Source organism: Agelaius tricolor, unplaced genomic scaffold, assembly GCF_023055355.1.
Source record: "Agelaius tricolor isolate 1412-34295 unplaced genomic scaffold, bAgeTri1.0.p SCAF_20, whole genome shotgun sequence".
NCBI lineage: Eukaryota > Metazoa > Chordata > Aves > Passeriformes > Icteridae > Agelaius > Agelaius tricolor.
The window spans coordinates 2,566,936-2,588,015 of NW_027269280.1; the positions used below are offsets into that span (position 1 = coordinate 2,566,936).

The 21,080-nt window shown below is 55.8% G+C and overlaps 3 protein-coding genes and 1 long non-coding RNA gene across 10 annotated transcripts in view; 2 read left to right on the forward strand and 2 right to left on the reverse strand.

Annotated features, from left to right (window-relative positions):
- Positions 1-4,934, forward strand: part of PITPNM2 (phosphatidylinositol transfer protein membrane associated 2) — a 126,272-nt gene extending 121,338 nt beyond the window's left edge. For all 4 annotated transcript variants that reach the window (XM_071445019.1, XM_071445018.1, XM_071445020.1 and 1 more), the window contains one exon: positions 768-4,934. In XM_071445019.1, the coding sequence (XP_071301120.1) occupies positions 768-1,103 (336 nt within the window). In that variant the 3' untranslated portion in view covers positions 1,104-4,934. The remainder of the gene's footprint in view (positions 1-767) is intronic.
- A 58-nt stretch (positions 4,935-4,992) lies between these two features.
- On the reverse strand, positions 4,993-11,270 carry ARL6IP4 (ARF like GTPase 6 interacting protein 4). Of its 3 annotated transcripts, none has more exons than XM_071445027.1 (6): positions 10,348-11,270; positions 8,567-8,764; positions 7,896-8,134; positions 7,378-7,495; positions 6,179-6,248; positions 4,993-5,984 (listed from the first exon to the last, which is right to left on the reverse strand). In XM_071445027.1, the coding sequence occupies exons 1-6, from the start codon at positions 10,656-10,658 to the stop codon at positions 5,928-5,930; spliced, it is 993 nt and encodes a 330-aa protein (XP_071301128.1). In that variant the 5' UTR covers positions 10,659-11,270; the 3' UTR covers positions 4,993-5,927. The 3 variants fall into 3 exon arrangements, with proteins under 3 accessions (XP_071301128.1, XP_071301129.1, XP_071301130.1); XM_071445028.1 differs by having other exon boundaries at positions 7,896-8,237; positions 10,348-10,479; XM_071445029.1 differs by lacking the exon at positions 10,348-11,270 and adding an exon at positions 9,914-9,937 and having other exon boundaries at positions 7,896-8,237.
- Positions 10,065-15,570, forward strand: LOC139598530 (uncharacterized). Of its 2 annotated transcripts, none has more exons than XR_011681923.1 (2): positions 10,065-10,307; positions 12,611-15,570. It is a non-coding gene; the product is annotated as an uncharacterized lncRNA (long non-coding RNA). The 2 variants fall into 2 exon arrangements; XR_011681924.1 differs by lacking the exon at positions 10,065-10,307 and adding an exon at positions 10,452-10,549.
- On the reverse strand, positions 11,408-17,051 carry OGFOD2 (2-oxoglutarate and iron dependent oxygenase domain containing 2). The gene is made up of 7 exons (XM_071445025.1): positions 16,649-17,051; positions 16,515-16,571; positions 14,453-14,563; positions 13,880-13,979; positions 13,037-13,161; positions 12,560-12,814; positions 11,408-12,010 (listed from the first exon to the last, which is right to left on the reverse strand). The coding sequence occupies exons 1-7, from the start codon at positions 16,913-16,915 to the stop codon at positions 11,732-11,734; spliced, it is 1,194 nt and encodes a 397-aa protein (XP_071301126.1). The 5' UTR covers positions 16,916-17,051; the 3' UTR covers positions 11,408-11,731.
- Positions 17,052-21,080: the final 4,029 nt, after the last annotated feature.

Consider the following 21,080-nt stretch of genomic DNA (forward strand, 5'->3'; position numbering starts at 1 on the left):
TGTCACTATAGGACACGAAAATACACAAGTGCACGCTGCTGTTCTCAAGGTGAAGAAAAAGAGAAGTTTATTTTCTGACTCCAACATTTATAGATTTCCAAAAGTGACAGTGGACTGGAGGGTGACAGTGCCACCTCTCCAATGACACTGGTCAAACCAACAGTCCATCAACTTTCTCCTCCTCCATAAAAGAATGCAAAACAATGAGTTATTTACAAAAAGTGTGTGAGAAAGTTCACTGCAAGAATGTCAACATCAGAAGGCTTAGAAAATCTTAAAAAACCAGGGTGACAGGTGTTGGCTTCTGCCTGACCGTGTCATCAGCTGATTAGAAGGAAGGACATGATTCCGACTCCTTCTCAGCCAATGAATAGCACAAATAGGTTGTTGGCGATGATTAGGGTGAGTATAGCGATTAGGAAGAATAGTAGGTAGGTGAAAAATTTTGTAATGTAGGGGTCTGAGGCCATATATCATGTTGCAAATTGTAGGATAGATCATGATACGAATAGTGCAATGGGGAAGAAGGTAAAGGGAGTCGAAGTCTATTTTTAGGTTGATGGGGATTTTGAAGTTTATAATGAACTTTCATTCCCAGAAGGAGGTGAGGCTTTCTGTTCCGGAGTGGATGTAGATTGTTACTGGGATTAGGCTGATTAAGAAGGAAGTTTTGACTTCCCAGAGAACCTGGCAGAGTGAACACCTCTGGCTGCCAGTGGCTCTCAGGGAACCGCGTCCCACCCCTAACGCCCGCCCTCGCCCCGCAGTTCATCACGGAGGGCTACGCGGCCCACCTGGCCCAGCTGGAGTACAACCACCGCGCGCGCCCCGCCAAGAACACCACGCGCATGGCGCTGCGTAAGGGCAGCTTCGGGCTGCCCAGCCAGGCCGAGTTCCTGCGCAAGAGGAACCACCTGCTGCGCACCATCTCCTCCCAGCCCGCCAGCGCCGGCGGCCACCGGCCCGAGCGCACCCAGAGCCAGTCGGACAGCGACAAGGACAGGGACAGGGAGCGCAGCCAGCGCAGCATGAGCATCGCCACGGGCTGCTGGGGCCGCAGTGCCGCGTCCCGGCTGGAGTCTGGCCTCCTGGGGCAGAAGTAGCCAGGCCGGAGCCAGGATTGTCAGCTGCAGCCACCGGAGGAGAAATAAAGGGAAAGAGGGACGAGGCCGGTGTTTCGGGCTGGAAGGGTAAATATGGTGCTACTCTAATACCACGGTGTTCTGGGAAGAGACGGGATGTTTCCCACACGGAACGTGCAGGCCTTGCAGCGGGAGCGGGAGCCCGAGGAGCAGCTGGAAATCGGGGGGGAAGTCTTCAGGTCAGGACAGCGCTCTCTCCTGCCTCCTTCTCTCATCCAGGGTCAGTGACTGTAAATAGGTGCCTCCTCGCCTTGTTAGCCATCACACGGTGACCGAGTGCTGTCCTCAGAGCCACAGAACAGGGCACGAGGCTGGGGGAGCTTGTTCTGGGCTGTGCCGGGAGTCAGGTGGGGGCTCTGGGGTTGGGTAGCGCCGCTCCCCCGGCCCCAGCGAGGGATTTGTCGTGGGCTGTGCCAGGCAGAGCCACCGAGAGCTTTCCCTGGACAGAGAGCTCCACGTGCAGCCACTTTCTCGAGGAGCTGGTGCAGTGCAAAGCTGAAGCTGCATCGAGGCCGATGGCAGAGGCAGAATGTCGGCAGATTCGTGCCCAAGACAGCGGGGTCATTATTGTTATTACTGTTATTTTTTAAACAGATCTTTTAGAAGCCGATGGAATTTAATGTGGTGACCTATTAAAAGAGGAATACAAGCTATTTTGTTTGAGCTGTTACAAACCTCAGACACTTAATTGCTGTTAAAGTCTCCAAATAGTCTCGCTATGTATTATTTCCAGCAAGTAACCACCATATATTTGGAAGCAGCTGAAGGCACTCAGCAGCTGGATTGCATTGCAGTTCTTCTCATCCAAATGCAGGGTCTGACTCTCTCAACGTCCACCTCTGAGACCTTTTTTCTTCCCAGGTTCTCTCCAAGTTCAGTAGCAGCTTTCATGGGAACTAGACTCGCTTCTTTTACCTATAGTTACTGAACTGTAAAACCTCATTGTTTTTTGCACTGATGATTTTTAGAATGGAAACCTGTTACCATCTCATGTAGCTACACCAGTGTTTGTAGTGCATGACAATGAAATATTGCTAAGCCAGGGTGTGTGTGGATATCTATACATATATACACACACACACATATATATATATGTATATATTTAAAAAAAAAAACAACAATCTGTGCAGAAGTTTTTCCAGCAGTAAGGAGACTGTAAGGAAGTGTGCCAACAATGTCAGGCAACCTTAAGAAAAGGCCATATCTTAATTTTTCTGGTGTGTTTCTCAGTGGATGTGCCTGAGGCACTGGGTTTGTGCTGCTGGAGCGAGCTGGTGGGCGTGTGGCAGAGCTGGCACCCCAGTGACACCCAGACAGGGACAGAGAACAGTGCCTGGAGCCAGGGCTTGCCAAAAAGCCCCTCAGTCCTGTCCCTCTTGGGGCCAGCAAAGGTTCCCTCCTTGCACACACCTCCTGGGGCAGAGGGGCATCCACACAGGGGTTCCACATTTACAGACTCCAGCCGGCCTCTTCACGTGGAGATTTTCTAGTCCTACCGAGCTCCCTGACTGTGTGTAACCCTGCTTTCCCCACCACACTCTCCTGTCTTTATATCACTTTCTACTTACGAGGATCTTATTTATACCAGAGAATTTTTTAGACTGGCTGCTTCATTTTCTTACCAGTTTCAATAAGCACGGTGCAGGACGGCCGCACTGAGATACACAGCACTGTGAACGCTGCTCTGCTCGCTGCCTCTGGGCCACGGGGACAAACCCAACTCATCCAACTCCTGTGTTCGTGGTGTGGAGGGTCCAGGCCGAGGCAGAGCAGGGACAGTGCGGAGCTGCCGCCGGCATCAGAGCCCCTGGAGCGCTCAGACCCGACTGCAAAACGTTTCAACCACTTCTCTTTGGTAATTATCCGAGTACAGAATGTACCTGATGACTTTTTGTTACCAGAAACTGACTTCCCTTTCTGCTGACTCAGCTTGGCTCTCTCTGAATGTACATCCAGAGCTTTTACTGGGTTTGGAAACAATGAGAATTTGTCCCAGCTTTTTGCTAACCGAATGTTCTATCAAACAGATGCCATCTGAGTAGGAAGCCAAGCCACAATCCATCCTGTGAAGTCACCAAACCACATCACTAAATAATTTCTGCAAATTTGGATATGGCCTTTGCAAAATTCACCTTTCCTCCAAGTCCAGAACCGAGACATGACCTGTACATTTTCCAGTTGATGAAATGTTCACATTTTCTTATGTGTAGATAGTGTAAAACAGAGGCGAATGTAAATGTTCAACATAAAAAGTGGATATATAAAATTGAAAGTTATTTATTTATGTAGAGGAAAAAAAAAATGTCTGGAGGGACTGGAACCTTCAGGGTTCATTAATATTTTAAAAATGTAGCTTTTTGTTTCAGGCATTATGTACAAAGCAATTATTTTATGGACCAAGTTTAATGTAACTGTCAATGAATGCAGAAGTGCAATATGATACTCACCCTCTCCATCACTTCATGTTTTAAACAGCTCCTGACCAGTTAGCCTGACAATCACAGCACCTCTGTCCTCATCCTTTGTTGAGCTTCTTGAACCTTGCCCGGGTCCTTCCCCTGGCCCCCATCCGTTGCCATTGTACGGATCCAACACGGAGGAGCAATTGTAGAGCAGGACCTTTATTGCTGCAATAATTCCCTGGGAGGTGGGTGGAGTTACCAGGAAATAATGCCACAAAGTTTTTCCTCACCAACTCAGTCCATCCCCGTCTCCATCACTCAATCCTCAGCCGCCCCCATCTGGCACTCATCCCTCTGAAGCCGAGATCCACACTCACAGAACAATAGCAATAGTTTCACTCTGTGTTTATAACCTGTTTGTCCCGAGCTGTTTTGGAGAGCAGTGCATGTGACCCGATGCCTTTCCACATGGATGGAAGAGGATCCATTTGGATGTGGTGAGGGAAAGATGAATGTATATTCCATCCTTACTAAAGGGGCACTGTCGGGGTAAAGACCTAATTTATCCTTGTTAGGAGTAACTTGTTTGCTTTGAAAGGAGAGAATGGGAAGTTTCTTGTCCTCCTCCCTGGGCCATTGTCTGGGCAGCCCTCGGTGACAGCCCACGTCCTGTTCTGCACATCAGCACAACACAGCCTCGGGCTTTGGGGTTGCTTTTCTGTTTCCCTGGGAATCAAACTCTGCTGCAGAGCTCAGATTTTTTATGAAAAGCAGCTTTTTATATTACTGCACCCTTAGGCCGGACTTTCTACCTGACGCTGTCCCTTTAAAGTCTTTTAAAAAAACCAGAGAGAGGAGCCCGTGCATTCCCTCCGAGTCGTTTTCCTGGGTTTGCTCAGATCACTCAGTCAGATGAGGCGAAATCCTAATACCAAAAACCGTTTACAGCGTCGGGGGCACGAGCCCAGAGCAGGAATCAGCCAAAGGGTCACCACCACCCTCCCAGCAGCCGCCGTGCTTGCTGTAGCAGCCCCTTCTTCAGGTATCGCCACTGTTTGCTGCATTTCCTATTAGTTCTAGAAGCCTTACGGTCCCCTCCCTCTGCCTGTTGATACCCTCGACTGTCAATTTTATATTCCAACAATGTTAGTTATATTTTATTTATAAAAAATTGCTCTAGGGGTACCAGCTGTGCGTGGGGAAGCAGCAGGGGATGCCCGAGGGCGCCGGGGCCGCCCCGCGTGTGCCGTGCCCGTGACTCGCGTGTGTGTGGCAAACCTTGTGTACAACTTCCTTCTCCTCCTTGCTGTTAGTGCATCGTTCCAATGCCTGGTGTGCTTCGTGTACAGTACCATTGTGAGTTACACAGATTAAAGAAACGGGAAGGCTTTTCTCTGTCTGCTTTTTTGGGGCTGGGGGAATACTCTAGGAACAGACAAGTCATCAGATGTGAGCAGGTGCCAGTTTAATGGGGTTACAGCCATGAACAGAATGAGGAAACCCTCTGTGGAGATCAGTCCTGCAGGACCCATTTGTCCTTTAAACCATTTGTCCTTTTCTTTTTTACAGTTTGTAGATTTATGGTCTTCCCAGCAAGGGAAAAGGCTGCTGTGTTTGTTCAGAGCAGCCCTGGGCCCTGAGCAGCCCAGAGCCCCAGCGCTGCCCAGGGCCTGTGCTGTGGGGAAGGGACACGAGTTGCATGCAGGAGCAGAGAGCAAGGCAAAGCCACCCCTGCACAAAGCACACCTGCACAGAGGCCAGTGCAGTGTGCCAGGTCAGTGCTCCCCTACCCGAGGAGGTGAAGCTGCAGGAAGGCTGGGAGAAGCCCTGGGGCTCAGTGGAGGGTGGCACTCAGGGCTCAGAGGAGCTGCAGCCTGAGCAGAGCCACAGCCACTCCTGTCTGAGCAGGCTCAGGGAGTGCAAAGGGCCTCTAAGCCAGATCCAGCAGGGAAAGGGCCATGAGCAGCCCCTGAGGGGAAGAAGTGGCAGCCAGCTGAGTGTTTTGTGGCCCTGGTACACCCTGTCCTGGCCACAGCATTGACTCCTGCCCCCCAAAGCCCAGAGCACCCTGAGGTGCTCAGCACCCTCGAGCCTGTCCCCTGGGTGCTGCTGAGCTCCTCAGCATCCACAGGAGCATTGGGGCAGATGGCTCAGGTGCATTACAGCCACACTGGCCTGAGCTGGGACAGGGAGGGGAGAAGCTGTTCACTGGGAGAGGAGCCACTCAAGTCATTCTCCTTCCCAGTCAGTAACTTACAGAGCAGCTGGAAAGGGCCCCTGGGGAACACCTTGACACGGTGCTGTCTGCGTGGTCCAGAGGCAGAGGCTCCCCCTGGGCTGGCAGGGGCACAGGAAGGGCTCCAGGGCTGGCTGGGGCCTGCCCTCACTGCAGCAGCCCCGTCCTCACCTGGAAGGCCAGCCCATCCCCACGGGTGGCTTGCTGCAAGGGACACACAGCACTCACAGCACTCCCTGCCCCGGCCTGCAGGACCACCAGCACCACCCTGGGGGCCCTGGCAGTGCTGCAGGGCTCAGCTCATCCCCAGGGTGGAAACACAACCCCTCTGGGTGCAGCAGCTCCCTGGCTGTGCCCAGACCCCCGTGCAGCTCATGCTGGTGCCCAGTTCCCCCTACCTTGTTAATCTCCTTGTGTCTCTCCTTGCTGACGATTTCTTCCAGGACTTCCCCGTCCCCCTTAATGAGCCTGCAAGACAAGCACAGGCCCAGGAGCCCTGAGGGTACTGGCCAGTTCCTGCAGCTGCAAAGATGTGACCCCCACCCCGAGGGCACCTGCTGTGCCCCAGCTCCCCCAGACCAGGAGCAGGTGCTGGGCAGATGCAGCTCCAGGCAAGGCCAGGGCTGAGCCACCCCTGACACTGCATTTTGTGACTTTGGTTTTGTGTCAAGCTTAAACAGCACAGCAGGCCATGCCATTGCTCCCGTGGGATTAATGTCACACACTGCAGCAAGGACAGGAGTGCTCCCCTGAGAGCTGAGGGCCAGCTGGCTCTGCCCCAGGCTGAGGGCACTGCCTGCTGTGTGCTCTCAGTCACACTGGCACAGCAAAACAATCCCAATGAAAGCATCCCCTGTCACCCTACAATCCACAGTGCCTCAACCCATGCAAAACCTCTTTGTTTTTTCATAGAATTCAGGTGTGGTCCTGGCTGCCCCAGGAATCTGCAAAGCCATTCAGGAACAGGAGCCAGTTTGGGCCTGAAATGCAGCCAGGCTGGGGAATATCTTGCTGAGCAAATTCCAAGCAAGTGTTGGAGGCGGCTCACACCTCCAGACATGAACAGAAATTTAATTGTCTTCATTACGTGCCTTACAGGGAACCGACCTTTGTTCCACACCTCCCTGAGCCCTGCAGGCTGCCTTCTATTTTAAGACTGGACTTGTCATACCCAATTCTCTTCAGCATGACGTTTTCTGCTTGCTGAAAAGATGCAGTTTATTAAAAACTGGGTCATTTCTATTTGGCAGCTAAATGAACTTGGGTTTGATCACTGTCTGTAACCCCACAGGGCACATGCTCCTCACTCCCACCTGGGTGTTACCAGGGCCCAGGGCTTTGGAGCTGAAAGGTGAGTGGATGCAGCAATGGGATAGTGGGACACAGCCCAGAGTCCCTTGTGTGCACACAATTCAATGGTTTGGTGTCATTGTGTCACACTCTGGGTAAGTCACACCAGGCCTGATGAGGGGGGACTGTGAGGGGTTGGCTCAGGCCTGTGCTACTGAAGGGGGTTCAGGTGTGGTGCTGCAGTGCCATGGACAGGATGGCCCCCAGCCCCCCCAGCATGGATGGGAATGGAGAGCCCAGGCCATACCTGGTTCTCCCGGTCTCGGGATCCAGCACTCTCCTGATCACGCTCTGCCGCGCGTCCCACTCCTCCTTGGTCATCGGCTTCATGGCCTGGATCCGGGACTTCTGCTCATCTGTCAGAACTGGGGTCAGCAGGGCTCAGTCAGAGCTGTGCTCCAGGACAGGGCACAGCACCGGGGCTGCAGCCCATGGACAACGTTCCACACCCCATTCCCGGCGGTGCTCAGGGTGTGGTGACAAACCTCACAAGAAAGGGACACTTCACATCCCTTTGGACCAGCTTTGCCAGGATTTGCTGCTGACTGTGTCCTTCCATTTGGCCTCTTTGTTCCCCACTCCCATCTATAAACCACATCCTGACACTTTACAAACCAGTCTCTGAGTGTGGCTCAAAGGTGGGCACCATAGACAGGAGGGAAGGGAGCCTGGGGCTCCTCCCTGTACCCAGCCCTGCTTCCCTCAGACACCCCAGATGGAAAGGGACCAGCACAGGCTCCAGCAGGAGGGAAAGAGCTTCATTACCTGGCCCAGAGTCCACCACTGACTCCTTCTGCCACTGCTCCAGCGAGGGGCCAGGCACCTCTTCTCCCTTGGCTTTCTCCTCCTTAGCCCTCTCCTTTGCCGCCTTCTTTGATTTCTTCTTTATTTTTTTCTTCTTCTTCTTCCTCTTCTTTTTGTCTTTCTGTTTCACTCGCTTTTTTTTGCTGTCTTGACTCTTCTTCACTTTGGAGTCGCTGTCACTGGAGTCATCAGAAGAGGAGCTGGAGGAAGAGGAAGATGAGGAAGAGCTGGTGGACGAAGACGTCCCAGAGGAAGAGGTACTGGCCTTCCTCTTCTTTTTGTCCTTTCCTTCCTTCTTCTTTTCTGCAATTCACAAGAAGAGGGTGAGTGGGGCAGCCCTGGCCCTGCAGCAGCAGAGATGTTGGTTTTTATCCTCTCCCAGCCTGGTTTCTTTCCTGCCTGGAATTCCCCTCTGTTCCCACGTTCAACCCAGGATGCTCTGTGGTACCAGGGCTGCTCATGGAGGGGCTGAGAGCTCTGAACTTGTCAGCATGAGATCAAAGTGGGCACAAAGTGCAGGACAAGGTGACAGACACCAACTAAAACCAGGGACCCTCTTCTCCCCCCGGGCCCTCTCTGTGCACCTTCCCCAGGGAAATGTGGAGTAAGCACAGGCTCGGGGCCTTCCCCACCTTCCCTGGCTGCTGCCAAGCTGGAGGTGTGTCCATGAGAGCCAGAGATCCTCTTCCTCGGTGGAGAGCTGCTGCCCTGCTGCGAGTCCTTGCTGCTCTTCCTCCTTTTCTTCTCCTTCCTCTCCTGCCTGCTCCGGGAGTCGCTTTTGCTCCTGCTCCGCGAGCGCTTCCGCGAGCGGCTGTGGGCCATGGCAGCTCCTGGGGAAAGGGGGAAAGGGAGGGGTCACATCAGAGCCACGGGGGGACCAACCCTGCCCAGCAGCCCAAAATCCCTCACTCCAGTCTGAGACAGCAGCCCTGGCAAACCTGCTCCGGGTAAACTCCCTCCCTGCTCACACCCTGCCCATCTCCCATCATGGCCTCAGGGGATTCCTCCAACCCCCACCACGGAGCCTGGGCAGGGAGCTGGCACAGGGACAGCCCTCAGCTGCCTCAGACAAGTGTCTCCAGGCAGGCTTTCCACCAGGAAAACCTTCCAGCAGCTTTTCCCTGCGCTCCTGCTGTTTGTCCCTGGAGGATTGGGCTGACCCTGCTGGGGCAGGCACAGAGCAGGGCTGTGCCCGTGGTCACCCCATGGTCACCCCATGGTCACCCCATGGTCACTCCATGGCACCAGGAGCCAGCAGGAGAAGCTGCACCAGAGATGGACACAGGCAAGGGCTGATGGACACTGCAGCCACAGTCAGCAGAACAAAACGTCCTCCCTGAGTCAACCCCCCGTTACTTAAAATGCTGTGAGCGGGCACAAGCCAAGGGGAAGAATGAGTTTTTAATATTCCAATTTACTCTTAGAAAACAGATGATGCATTGAGCTGCTATCCCTGTCCATCAGCCCCAGGGACGCCGGCGGCCCCAGGCCAGTGTGATCCATGCTCTCATTAATTTAAAAAACAAACTGGCACCGTGGGCAGAGCAGGAGCTGGGAACGCTTTCTCACAGCCACCTTCCAACCACCACATTTAATGAATTGTTTGTTTACCACCTCGACATTCCCAGGCAGCAATTTGGATTTGCTCCCGAGCAAATCAGACCTTCGATTGATTTCCATAGGGAAATTTCAATCAGGAAAAGACTCCAGAACCAATGAGAACCATTACATGCATGCAGGGAAGGGTGAGAGGATGAGAGTCCTTCATGCACACACACCCAGCAGCTGCCCCTTGCCCGGGGCAGCGTATGGGACTCGGATCTTTCTCTTCTGGCTGTGGCAGCAGGAAAAACCCACTGTTATACATCCACAGCAGCAGGATCATGGGTCTGGAGCTGGGCTCAGACAGCAGCATCCCAGTGACAAACCCCAAATCCAGCAGCATCCCAGGCCAGCTCTGCCTCAAGCCGGGCTCTCACCTCCATCCTGACACCGGGCAGGGCCCACAGCGACTCCTCCGGCCCACCCAGCCCTGCCCAGGCCCGGCCCCCGCGCTGCTGTGCCCCGGGCGGCTGGAGGGGCTGTGCCTGCCCTCAGCCCCGGCACGGGGAGCCTGCGAAACGCGAGGTGCGCTGGCCCTTTAAGAGCTCAGCACGAGGTGCGCTGGCCCTTTAAGAACCCGTGCAAGGTGCGCTGGCCCTTTAAGAGCTCAGCGGGAGCGTTCTGCGCGCGCGGCTCCAGGCGCGGCCCCTTTAAGTGCGCAGCTCTTTATCAGCCCCCCCGGCCCCGGGGCCGCCGCAGCGCTCGGGCCCGTGCCCCCCCGGCCCGCCCTTCTCCGGTGTCCTCAGCCGGCCCGGCCCGGCCCCGCCGCAGGTAAGAGGAGCGGGAGGGAGCGGGAGGAGCGGGGACTCACCGGGCCGGGTCCCGCCGCCCCGAGCGGGGCTCCCGCCGCCGGGGCCGCGCTGGCCGCCTCCCGCCTCCGTCCGCCGCGCGCGGGGCCGGGCAGCAGCCGGGCCGCGCTCTTTGGTTCCGGGGGCCGCCTCGCCCGGGCCGCAGCTCAGTTTTTGGGGAGGATTCGAGCAGATCGGGAGCGCTCACGTTCGCCAGTGAACGAGGTAAAGGCTTCGAGACTGCGTTTCTTGGTAGCGACTCCTCGCTCAGATACAACCGCCGGTTTCCTTCCCCCGGTGTAATTTTAATGAGCTTTGCTAATGAGCAGCTCATCAGCGCCCTGTGCTAAAATCCAGCGGGGCCGCTGGGAGAGCTCAATGAACGAACACCTTTTGTGCGAGCTGCTCACAGTTCAGCCCTCCACAATCACCGATGTGACTGCCCTTGTGCTCTGATTACTGCACTGAACACATCCATGGAAAAGCCCCTCATACATTCAGCAGCATCTATCCAGTATCGAGTTAATTTTCCAAGGGGAAATCAGACAATATTTGGCTTTTTTAGTTTGTTTAGTAGATGGAAGTGTCACAAGCTTTCAGCCAGCTGGAAGGAAGGAGGGGAAAGCACTCAACCCTTCCAATCCATCAGTTCCTGGGGGATCTTGGTGCCAAATTCAGCAGCCCCAGGCCTCGTCTGCTGCTGCACCCAGGTTGGCAGAGTTATTTCATATTTTCACTGGCTCATGGAAATAAAGCAGAGGGAATTAAATGTACATCTCGTCCTCCTCTGGGAAGTTCTGCTGTGCTGCAGGTGGCTCCCAGAGCTCTGGCTCTGCTTAATAAGGTTCACAAAACCTTTGAAAGGGAAGTTTGTGCTCCCAAGGAGCCTTGGGAGATCTCTCAGCCCCCCTGGGGGATCAGTGTTGCTCCTGGGGGATTGTTCTGAGCCTGGGTTAGACAAACATCCAGTGATGGCAATTCCCAGCAGCTCCCTATGAACCACCTGGATCTCATTCCTGAACAGATCCTTCCTGCCCACTCAAAGAGAGACAGGAGGCCCTGGCAGAGGACAGGAGCCCTAAGAACAGCACAGAATTGGTTTATTGGCCCATTCTGCCCCATTTCCAGAGGGACCTGGGGTGCTGCTCTTGGCAGAGAGGCCAAGGAGCTTTGGCTGCTTTCCTGGAGCACTTGGAAATATTGACAGAGCTCCTGCAGGGAATCAGAGCTGGGGTTTCTGTGCCTGCAGAGTCCTCCAGCCCCAGCCTGAGCCCTCAGGAGCCGAGTTCCAGCGGGAATCCTGGCAGGGCTGGCTTTGCATCCCTTCCCGAGGTCAGAGCTGCTCCTTGTGCAGCCTGGGAGGTCAGGGAGGAGCTTTGTGCATCTGGGTGCGGGGAATCTCCCCTGCTAGCCCAGGGCACAGACATTGACAGTCTGGGGCTGCTCCTCCCCCTGCGGGGGCTCCGTGAAGCCGTCCCCGAAGCCCTCGGCCTCCACCAGCTCGGGTTTCCTGCGGCACATGGGGCAGAGCCGGTTGCGCACGGCCGATGATCTCATCCACACGATGAGGTTCCAGCGCTCCCCCGAGGCGATGGGCAGCGCCCCGTGGATCTGCCCCCCTCGGTGCAGCAGCCCCCGGCCCCGCACGTGCTCCACCTCGATGTACTGGGGCACCGGGCTGGGATCCTGCAACGAAGGCAGGGCGTTGGTATCACACCAGCAAAGCCCTCGAGTGGTTGAAATTTGTCACCTCTTACCCACAGCACCCAGGGAGCACCATGGAGAGGGCAGACCCTCATTCCCAGTGCCAAGTTCAGAGGGAATTTAGAGAGATTCAAGCAAAAAAACCCACGTTTCTCTGCTGTGTGAGAGCTTCCACCCTTCTCTTGTCCTAAAAATAGGTGCTAGAGATGTAGCTTGAAGTCACATCTGAAATAAATCTCTCCCTCAGCACCGCCCTGCTCACAGTTTCAGATGTGGAGAGAGGGGCTGGTTTGTTTCACTCCAGTTTCTACTGCAAAGCTGCATCTGTCCTCTCTTTGAAATACTGAATATTGAGATTGGATATGGGAATATTGCAGCAAAAGAGGCTCCTGTATAACCAAGCCATGCAAGAAATGGGGAAGGGACAGAGCAGGTTTGACTGTCAGAAGTGAAGAATTGTTTTGTAGGCCACGGTGGATGCCTGGAGGCTGAGGGGTGAGGAGGGAGAGGTGGGTGGGACGTGCTCAGTACCTGGCTGAACTCCCCAAAGTACAAATTTCCTTCTGTGAATTCTTTTCCCAGGGAAACGTTCAAGGTGACTTCGGCGTTGTCGTAGTGGGAGCTGAGGTCCAGGTCCTCGTGCACGGAGTACTTGACCACGAAGGCTTTGTGGCTGTCCAGGCAGGCCCCGCCCAGCTCCGGGTACAGCAGCGCCGTGATGGGCCGGAGCCGCTCCCGCAGCGGCGTCAGGAAAGGCTCGTCCATGCCCAGCTCGTTCAGCAGAACCTGCGCCGGGACAGCGGGGGGAGCAGCTCAGCAGCCTCCTCAGAGCTCTGCCCTCCTCCTGGCTCAGCTCCAGGACTCTGGAGCAAAGGGAAAAGGAAGGAGGATCAAGGTGGAGAGGGATGGGGGGAAAACACAGAGTAATAAGATTAAAAGGTGAGTGTTCTTTAAAAACTCTGCTTGACTGAAATTTGGAGGAAAAGAAGCACAGGGGATGAGTCCTACCCCGTAGTTGTTCATGGTGTTGGGCCTGCCCTTAGGCATGTCTGACTGCTCAAAGTTCTCCAGCTCATCCAGCAAGGCCTGGCAGAAGTGCTCTGTGAACACTGGGAGCCGATAGATCCTCTTGTCTGTCAGGACAGGGACAGAGTTTGCTGGGGAGGTTCCCAGTGCTCCTGTGCAGCTGCACTGAGCTGCTGGCAAGGAGAGCACAGCACCCACAGGCTCCCCTTGTGCTGGCACCATTCCCTGCGTCAGCCCTGGGGTGTATTGGTTGATTTTCATGCTGGTCCCTCATTTCCAGAGCAGAAGGTTCTGTCTGGAACTGGTGCTCTGGATAAATCCAGGAGCCCTGCACACAGACTTTGCTGTCCTTTGCCTTGAGGAAAGGAGGCAGCTCTGCCTCTTCCCCTCTGTCTCTTGGCAGCTTTTCTGCTAGGCAGGGAGCTTCACTGCTCCAGGGAAGCTGGAAACCTTTTTCAGTCTTTTTCAAAGACTGAAATCTAGACTGAAGCTGTTTCAGCCCAGACTAACCCACAGGAGCTGTCTGCAATGGGAAAGCACTTGGAGAGGAAAACCAAGCTCCCAGTGCTGCCTCAGCAGGCTCCTGGTGAGGTGTGGAACAACCAAAACCCCAGCCCTGCTGCAGCTGGGGCCTCTGGTGAGACATCAGCAGGATGGGAAAGCAGAAAACAGCCTCTGATCCAGAGCTGCTGCCTCTCCAGAGCCCCTCCTCAGCAGGAGGAACATCCTGTGTGCCTCAGCTGTGTCACAGCAGAGCTGCTCCAGACAGGGCCTGGGAACAGCTCTCACCAGGGAGCTCTGTGTCATCAGGTGTTGTTTTTTTACCTGAGAAGGACTCGAGGTGGCTCAGGAGGCCCTGGAGATCAGCACCTGGAGATGTGCAGAACCTCTCAATTTCCAGAAACTCTGGGGCCAGGAAGGAGTCCTGGTGTCAAGGGAAGGATGGGAAAATCACACAGAAACACAAAATCAGCCTGCAGAGCCCGAGAGGGAAATGGGCTCCCAGGGAGATACCCAGTCCCTGGGGAGCAAGGCTGAGTCACACTTGGTAATTCCACAGCAGGAAATGCAGAATGGCACTGGTGCTTTACCTGCTGGGGCAGGGCAGTTGCTGCTTGCTTTAGTTCATGGGGTTTTTAGCAGTAACTGGCCAGATTTATCACAGACATGACAGGAAAGTTTTTCCTGGCTGGAACCAGGAGTCTTGCCTGGAGAGCATGCTGTGCTGTTGTGTTTTTAACGTTTTAAATCCAGTTTTCATATGCTACACTTGTGTTTTAATTCAGTGCAGCTTTAGCAGTGTGCAGTCCCGAGGGAGGGTGAAACAAACTGCAAAAATAAAAATCTCAGGTGATTTTTTTTTCTGGGTGCAAAAGGGATTCCAAACCTTCTGTGTACCTGCAGAGTGTACACCTCTGGGTGTTTTGGTTTGTAGCACTTGGAGATGATGGCTCTCCGTTCCACTGACTGCTGGGGTAACTGTTTCCTCCTCTGCACTTCTGCCTCAATCTGCAAGTGAACAACAGAGCACACTGTCAGACATCAGCAAGGGCTGAGTGGGACAGCTCCAGGAATTTGCTCCTTGCTTTAAACCAGTTATTTTTGTTTGGGGGCACCTCTGGGACACAGAGTGTTTGGCTTAAAAAGTGACTGAGGACTTTTCTGTGGAAGTGTCAAGTGGAGCTGTGAGCTCTCAGCCCTTTCAGGCATTCTGACACCTCCAGAATCTGGTTTTTGTTCTGACAATGGAAGCATTGTCCAAAATAAAGACATTTGCTGGGAGTGAGACAAGTGCTGTCATGAAGGGATTACTGCTAAGTGTGGTGCAGACAGGCTAAGCTGCCCTTTCAGAGCAAACAGCTGATCCAGGCAGCTCCTCCCGTTTATCTCCCCCTCACCAGATTCATTTGTAGCAGTCCTCAGTGAGGAGAGAGTGAGCAGCCATTCCCCAAGCAGCTCCTGTGCTCATTCCCTTTCCCTCAGCGTCAGGCCCTGAAGGTCTTGGGAACCAAGCAGACAAATCCAACAGATTTCTCAGCTTCCTTCCTCTTCCCCTCCCTCCCAGCCCCAAGGTCACAGGGCAGGGATCTGTAACCCAGCACTGCCTAAAAAATCAGAACTGAGTTCTAAGTGGGAAATTTGGACTGGAACTGCTGCTGGACAGGGAGAGCTGTGCCCTTCCCCAGCCAGGGACAGCCACTGTCATCTGCTTCCTGCCAGCACTGAGTGACTCCTATTTGTTTGTGTAATTTCTAAGTCTCCTCTATGATGTTTATATTGATACAGCAAACCTTGTATGCAGGTCTGAGCAGATCTGCAGGTGATTATAAAATGCTTAGGACCAAGGTGATTATAAATTGCAGCCAAAGTTAGGATCTTGTTTTATAAATTCTGTATTACATTGCTCGTTGTGCTCCATCGATTCTGCCTGGGGAAATCCTGTGCTGTTCTACTCATAAATTCTCTGTTGTATGAATCATAATTATCCAGTTAATAAAGCTTTAATTACAGTATAATTTACAGCCACCGTCATTCTGCCAAGAATTCCTAAAAGAACCTGTCTGTCCCCTTAGAGTCAGGTGACATTGGAGCTGGTGAGTGACTGATCCCTGTCCCAGGCCTGGAAAGAAGCAGAAATTCTGTGATAAAAGGTGAATTTCTGCAGGATCCCATCTTGGGGCTGCCTTTAAAAATGATTGGCACAGGAAGGGACAAGGAAAGACAAACGAGGGCACTGGGAGCCAGCGGAGTAAACCCACGGAGGGAGCGGCTGGGCTGTGTTGACTGACAGGATTTAATCGCAGGGTGGCGGCTGAATAAACTCCTCGCTGATGGCGCCCGCGGGGAATTCTTCCCTGGGGACTCCGCCCGGCCCCGGGCTGGATCGGGACGCGGTGCAGGAGCAGAGGGGCTCCAGCAAGGCCCGAACTCCCGCGGGGACCGACCCCCGGTGTGGCACTGCCGGGGCTGAGGGGGTCCCTGAGGGGGCCGGGGCCGAGGGGATCCTTGAGGGGGCCGGGGCTGAGGGGGTCCCTGAGGGGGCCGGGGGACGGAGCAGCTCTGCTGGCAGGAAAGGCTGGCAGGGCTGGGGTGTTCACCTGGGCAGGAGGAGCTTTGGGCTGAGCTCAGCGTGGCCTTGCAGGGGCCGACAAAAAACCTTGGAGAGAGACGATTTCCGAGGGCTGGAGTGACAGGACACAGGGAATGGTTCACACTGACAGAGGACAGGCATTCTGGGGAGAAATTCCTCCCTGTGAAGGAGGTGAGGCACAGGTGCCCAGAGCAGCTGTGGCTGTCATGGATCCCTGGCAGTGCCCAAGGCCAGGCTGGAGGGACTGGAGCACCTGGGACAGTGGGAAATGTCCCTGCCGTGGCCAGGATGAGTTTCAATGTCCCTCCGCACCCAGCCCATCCTGGTGCCCCGAGCCCCCGGTGGCCGTGAGGGGCTCCCGCCGCTCACCTCCCTCAGCACCTCCCGGAACTGCTCCTCGCTCCGGCAGCCGCGCTCCCGCAGCGCCTGCAACACACGGGCCTGTCACCGCCGCGGCCGCCGGCGCGGCCCGCTGCCCCCGGCCCGCCCGTCCCCCGCGCTACCCGGCCGTAGTCCCGGCGGAGCTGGGGCTCGTCCCGGTACCGCACGTGGAGCCCGAACCGCCCCACGAAGATGTTGTCGGTGAAGAAACAGGCGCACCCGCGGAACGGGCGGCCCGCGGACATGTTTCCTGCCGGAGAACGCGACTCGGTCCTGCCCTCAAAGGGCTCCGCTTCCGCCCGCGGGAGGGTGCATCGGCAAATTCCCAACCGAGGCGAAAACGGAAAGCGGCGGAATCTCCCCGGTTTTACGCTCGGTGTTTTTGTCATCTCCGTGACGCCACCGCGGCCCGGTTCCGCAGCGCGGCCGCTGCCCCGCAGCCCTCGGGGCCGGGCCGGGCCCGCTCGGAGCGGCAGCGGCCGCCGAAGGTTCTTTGCAGACGCTCCCTGAGCTCCCCCGGCGGGGCGCGCGCGCGGGCGGCGGGAGCGCGCTCCGGGAGCGCGCGCGGCGGGCTGAGCGCGGCCCCGGCCCGGCCCGGCCCGGCCCGGCCATGGACGCGGCGCTGCCCGAGGCCGAGCGGGAGGTGGTGGTGGCGGCCGAGCCCTGCAGCCACGGCAGCAAGTTCGAGGACATCTACCGGCTGCTGGCCGAGGGCTGCTTCCCGCCCAGCTTCTGCTCCATCAAGAGGAAGAACCTCAAGCGCTACGCCCAGAAGTTCGTCGTGGACGGTGGGGACCGGGGGCGGCGCGGGGGTGTCAGGCTGCCCTGGGCCTGCCCGGGGGGAGGCGGGCGGTGCCGGCCCCGCACACCGGGGGATGCATGTGCCGGAGGCTCGGCGTGGGGAGGGGATGCGGCTCTGGGCAGCGCCATCGCGGCCGCCGCTCCCCGGCCGGGCCCGGGCCCGGCACCGCCTCACGGGCACCGAGCGGGGTCGCGTCAGCACCGGCGCTCCACGGCTGCCCCGTGGCTTTGCGGTAGCGGAGGATTTCACACAGTCCTGGGTGCAGAAAAGCTCCGTCGCCGTGCGTAGGGGTGATTCCAGCTTAGCAGCTGGTCCAGGGGCAGCAGGAGCCGTGTCCCAGCTGGGTTTCCCACTGTGCAAAATGAGCCTTCTCTGGCGGCGAGCAGCTGTGGGAGGGCTGCAGACAAACCTCTGGCATCCGCAGGCGGCTGCCTCTACTACGTGGGACCCAAGAAGGAGGAGAAGCGCGAGGTGATCGTGGACCCCGAGCGGAGGCGCCAGGTCTTCCTGGAAAGCCATTTCACCGAAATCGGGAACCACCTGGGCCAGAAAAAGACCGTGCACCGCATCCAGAGCCGGTACTACTGGCTGGGCATCGTGAAAGATGTTGTGGACTGGGTAAGTGGAGGGCAGTGACCGTGTCTGTGACACCGGTGCTGGCAGCAGTCCCGAGACAGCAGCCACAGGAGCGCTGGTGCAGGGATGATGTCATTGCCTGTGCATGTGCTGGGAAGCCACACACCGAGCTACCCTGCAGGTGAATCTTGGAGCGTCCCCAGGCAGCTGGGTAGGCTGGATGTCTTCCCCTGAGTGTCGGGAAGCCTCCTCAGCCTTCTCGTGCAGGGCAGTTTTGATCAGCGTGGCAATGTGGGATTGTTTCAGACAAGTTGCTGAGCCTAGCTTTGGGCAGTTTGGATTCTTTCCAGAACTGCCCAGTTCCCTAAACTATGGCAAGAGGAGGATCTCGGTGTCTGCTCAGCTGCTTCGCCTCGCCTGTTTCATTGCTGGCAGTTCCCTGCAGCAGGACTCTGCAGCACTGTGGTTTAAGGAGTGTGCTTGCATTGCATGGTCTGAGCTCCTCCAGCGTCCTAGGGCTGAGGATTTCTCTAACCAGCAGTAGGAGGTCAAAATGCAATAAAAATTCGCCTGGAAACAGAGTGAGAAATAGCTTAGCTGTAGGCCATGTTGAGAAATTTGGTTATTGTGTCAGAGAAAGCTGTCAGGTGAGCCTTGTGAAAGGTGAGATGCGTCAGCCTATTGTGTTTCGCCCTCTTTTTTTCCTGCACCTCCTTATTTTGTTGGGAGAAAGGAAAGTGCTGAGCCCTGCTGTGTGTCTCACGGTGCAGTCTGAGTCTGACAGGATCCATCAGCACGTTCCCAAGTCCTTTGATCCCTCTTTTCCCTCTCCAGATCAAGATGTGTGAAACGTGCCAGAACGCAGAGCACAACAAGAATGTGACGCGGAAGGCGCGGCCCGTCAGGGTGGAATCCCCCTGGGAAGTGCTGGGATTAGACATCCACGGTGAGTGAGAGCCTCAAGTGGCTCTCGGGGCTCCTCCCTCCAGCGGGAGCGTGGCGGACCTGCTGCCACACGCACCGAGGGAGAGCTGCCGGGGCCTCTGACGAGGTGCCAAGGAGGCCACGGCAGCCGCCCAGGCTGCAATCTGATCCCTGGGCTTGGCCGGGCTCCCTCTGCACACACGGTGAGAGCTGTGGGCGGGCTCTCTTCCCCAGAACTGAGGCTCCCACGGGTGTATTTTTGCTGACCAAGGTCACCGAAAATGTTCTGGCCAAATGACATTGCAGAAGAGAGTCGTGGTCACTTCTGCAGCGACTGGGTTTTTCACTTTGCCCTTTTGGGGGATATGAGGGCATCATATTGATTTTTTTTTTGATGGCTGTTTATGCAGGGCCTTTTCCTGAGACAAGCCAGAGCAACACACACGTCCTGCTTGTGACTGACTACTTCACCAAGTGGGTGGAGGCTGTTCCTCTGCAGAAGAAAGATCCTTTCTCCGTGGCTAAAGCCCTGGCTACTGTTTTTTACAGGTGGGCTCCTCTGCTGTTGGTTACATTGCACCTCTGCAGTTGCAAAAATACCTGGTGTCCTCAGGGTGTTTTCCTATGAGAGCAGGAATTCTCCCTTCTACAGGAGAGACCATGCAGTGGCTCTCAGTTGCTCTTTACAAACTCCCTGGGAAGAGCCTGCTATCCTCCTGTTATGGGCAGAGAAGAAAGAGGCAGAAATGTTTCTGAGTAGCCCGAGGCCAGGGGAGCTCTGTCCCAGTTCTCTGCAGAAGCTTTAAAGCCATTCCCAGATTTCTCCTAGAAAGTGTTCCTGTCACCACGTGACATTGTCCTTGTGGAAAACAACGTGGGGCCAGTGGAGATTTGAATTCAGAGCAAGAAGCTGCTCTCATTTCTCCTGCTGCCTCATCATTCCAAAGCAAACAGGCGTGGCTGGTTTGGAGCAGAGGGACCAGCAGACCTCTCTGCTCTTGGGGAGGTCACAGCAGCTCCACTGGAGGGTCCTGTCCCCTTCCTGTCACATTTTCACCCATAAAGATGGAACTTCTTGGGCTCTGCCTCAGCTGATGGAGTAACACCAGTTGTGTGTCCTCTTCTTGCCCAGGTTTGGTGCCTCCAAGAACATTTACACCAGTCAGAGCTGGGACTTCTGTGAGGAGGTAGGTCTGCTGTGGGCTGGTTCAGGGGGAAGCAAAGTGACCTTCAGCAGGTTTTCTGGACAATGTGACCTTCAGCAGGATTTTTGGGACAGTGTGACCTTCAGCAAGCAGCAGGTCCTGAAGGCAGAGTTGTGATGTGCTGTGTAGTGGGGGTGAGATGCTGATGCTGCCGTATCCCTGCCCCTGTTGGGAGTGGGAGCTGATTTGCCAGGCGTGGGAGCTGATTTGCCTGTGCTTTCACCTTGGCAGGGATTTAAAGTTGTAGATCAGTGGTGCAAGTCCTCTCTGCTAAGGAAAGACCATGTGCACGAAATTCCAGCCCTACCCTGGGATTAACGCAGCTTCCCGGTGCTGTGGAGAGCTTCAAGCACAGGAGCTGTCATTGCAAAACATTTTCTCAGGCTCTCATTTTTCTGGGGAGTGTTTTCAGACTGGCACAGGGCAAACAGTGCCTGTCCTGGCACAGGGGGGACAGAGCCTGTCCTGGCACAGGGGGGACAGAGCCTGTCCTGGCACAGGGGGGACAGAACCTGTCCTGGCACAGGGGGGACAATGCCTGTCCTGGCACAGGAGACAGTGCTTTGGAGGCTGCTCCGGGGCTGACACGCCGTCATCTCCGTGTTCTCCCAGGTCAGCCGGCACCTGTGCGAGCGCTGGAACATCTCACAGCTCCTCACACCCACAGACCCCACAGACCCCCCCAGCCCTGGTGACCACAGTGCTGAGGTGCTCAGGGCCTCCATCTGCAGCGTGGTGAACGAGAAGCCCAGCGAGTGGGACGCGCACCTGGACCCCGTCCTCTTCGAGTTCCGCACCTCAGTCAACTCGGCCACCAAGTACAGCCCCTTCTTCCTCATGTTCAACAGATACGTGTGCCTGTCCTCAGAGGTAACTGCCCGGCCCAGGGGAGCCTTGCAGGAGCTTTGTCACTGCTGTGGTTGCAGAGTAACACCCGAATCTGTGCCTTGCAGGTGGATTTTGTCAAGGACTCTAAAGAGCAGGGGGCTGGCTCTGGTAAGGCCGACAGCCTCCCGCCGTTCACAGCCACGGTGCAGGAGCAGCAGA

Excerpts from the sequence above, each read along its gene's own strand:
- ARL6IP4 (XM_071445027.1), bottom strand. The coding sequence starts at position 10,658 with ATGAGCTGCTCATTAGCAAAGCTCATTAAAATTACACCGGGGGAAGGA. Across the intron at positions 8,765-10,347 it reads GGGCGGCGGGACCCGGCCCG|GAGCTGCCATGGCCCACAGC; the intron begins GTGAGTCCCCGC and ends CCCTTTCCCCAG. Across the intron at positions 5,985-6,178 it reads GACACAAGGAGATTAACAAG|CAAGCCACCCGTGGGGATGG; the intron begins GTAGGGGGAACT and ends TGTCCCTTGCAG.
- OGFOD2 (XM_071445025.1), bottom strand. The coding sequence starts at position 16,915 with ATGACAAAAACACCGAGCGTAAAACCGGGGAGATTCCGCCGCTTTCCG. Across the intron at positions 13,162-13,879 it reads CCACCTCGAGTCCTTCTCAG|ACAAGAGGATCTATCGGCTC; the intron begins GTAAAAAAACAA and ends CTGTCCTGACAG. Across the intron at positions 12,011-12,559 it reads ACTTTGGGGAGTTCAGCCAG|GATCCCAGCCCGGTGCCCCA; the intron begins GTACTGAGCACG and ends CCTTCGTTGCAG.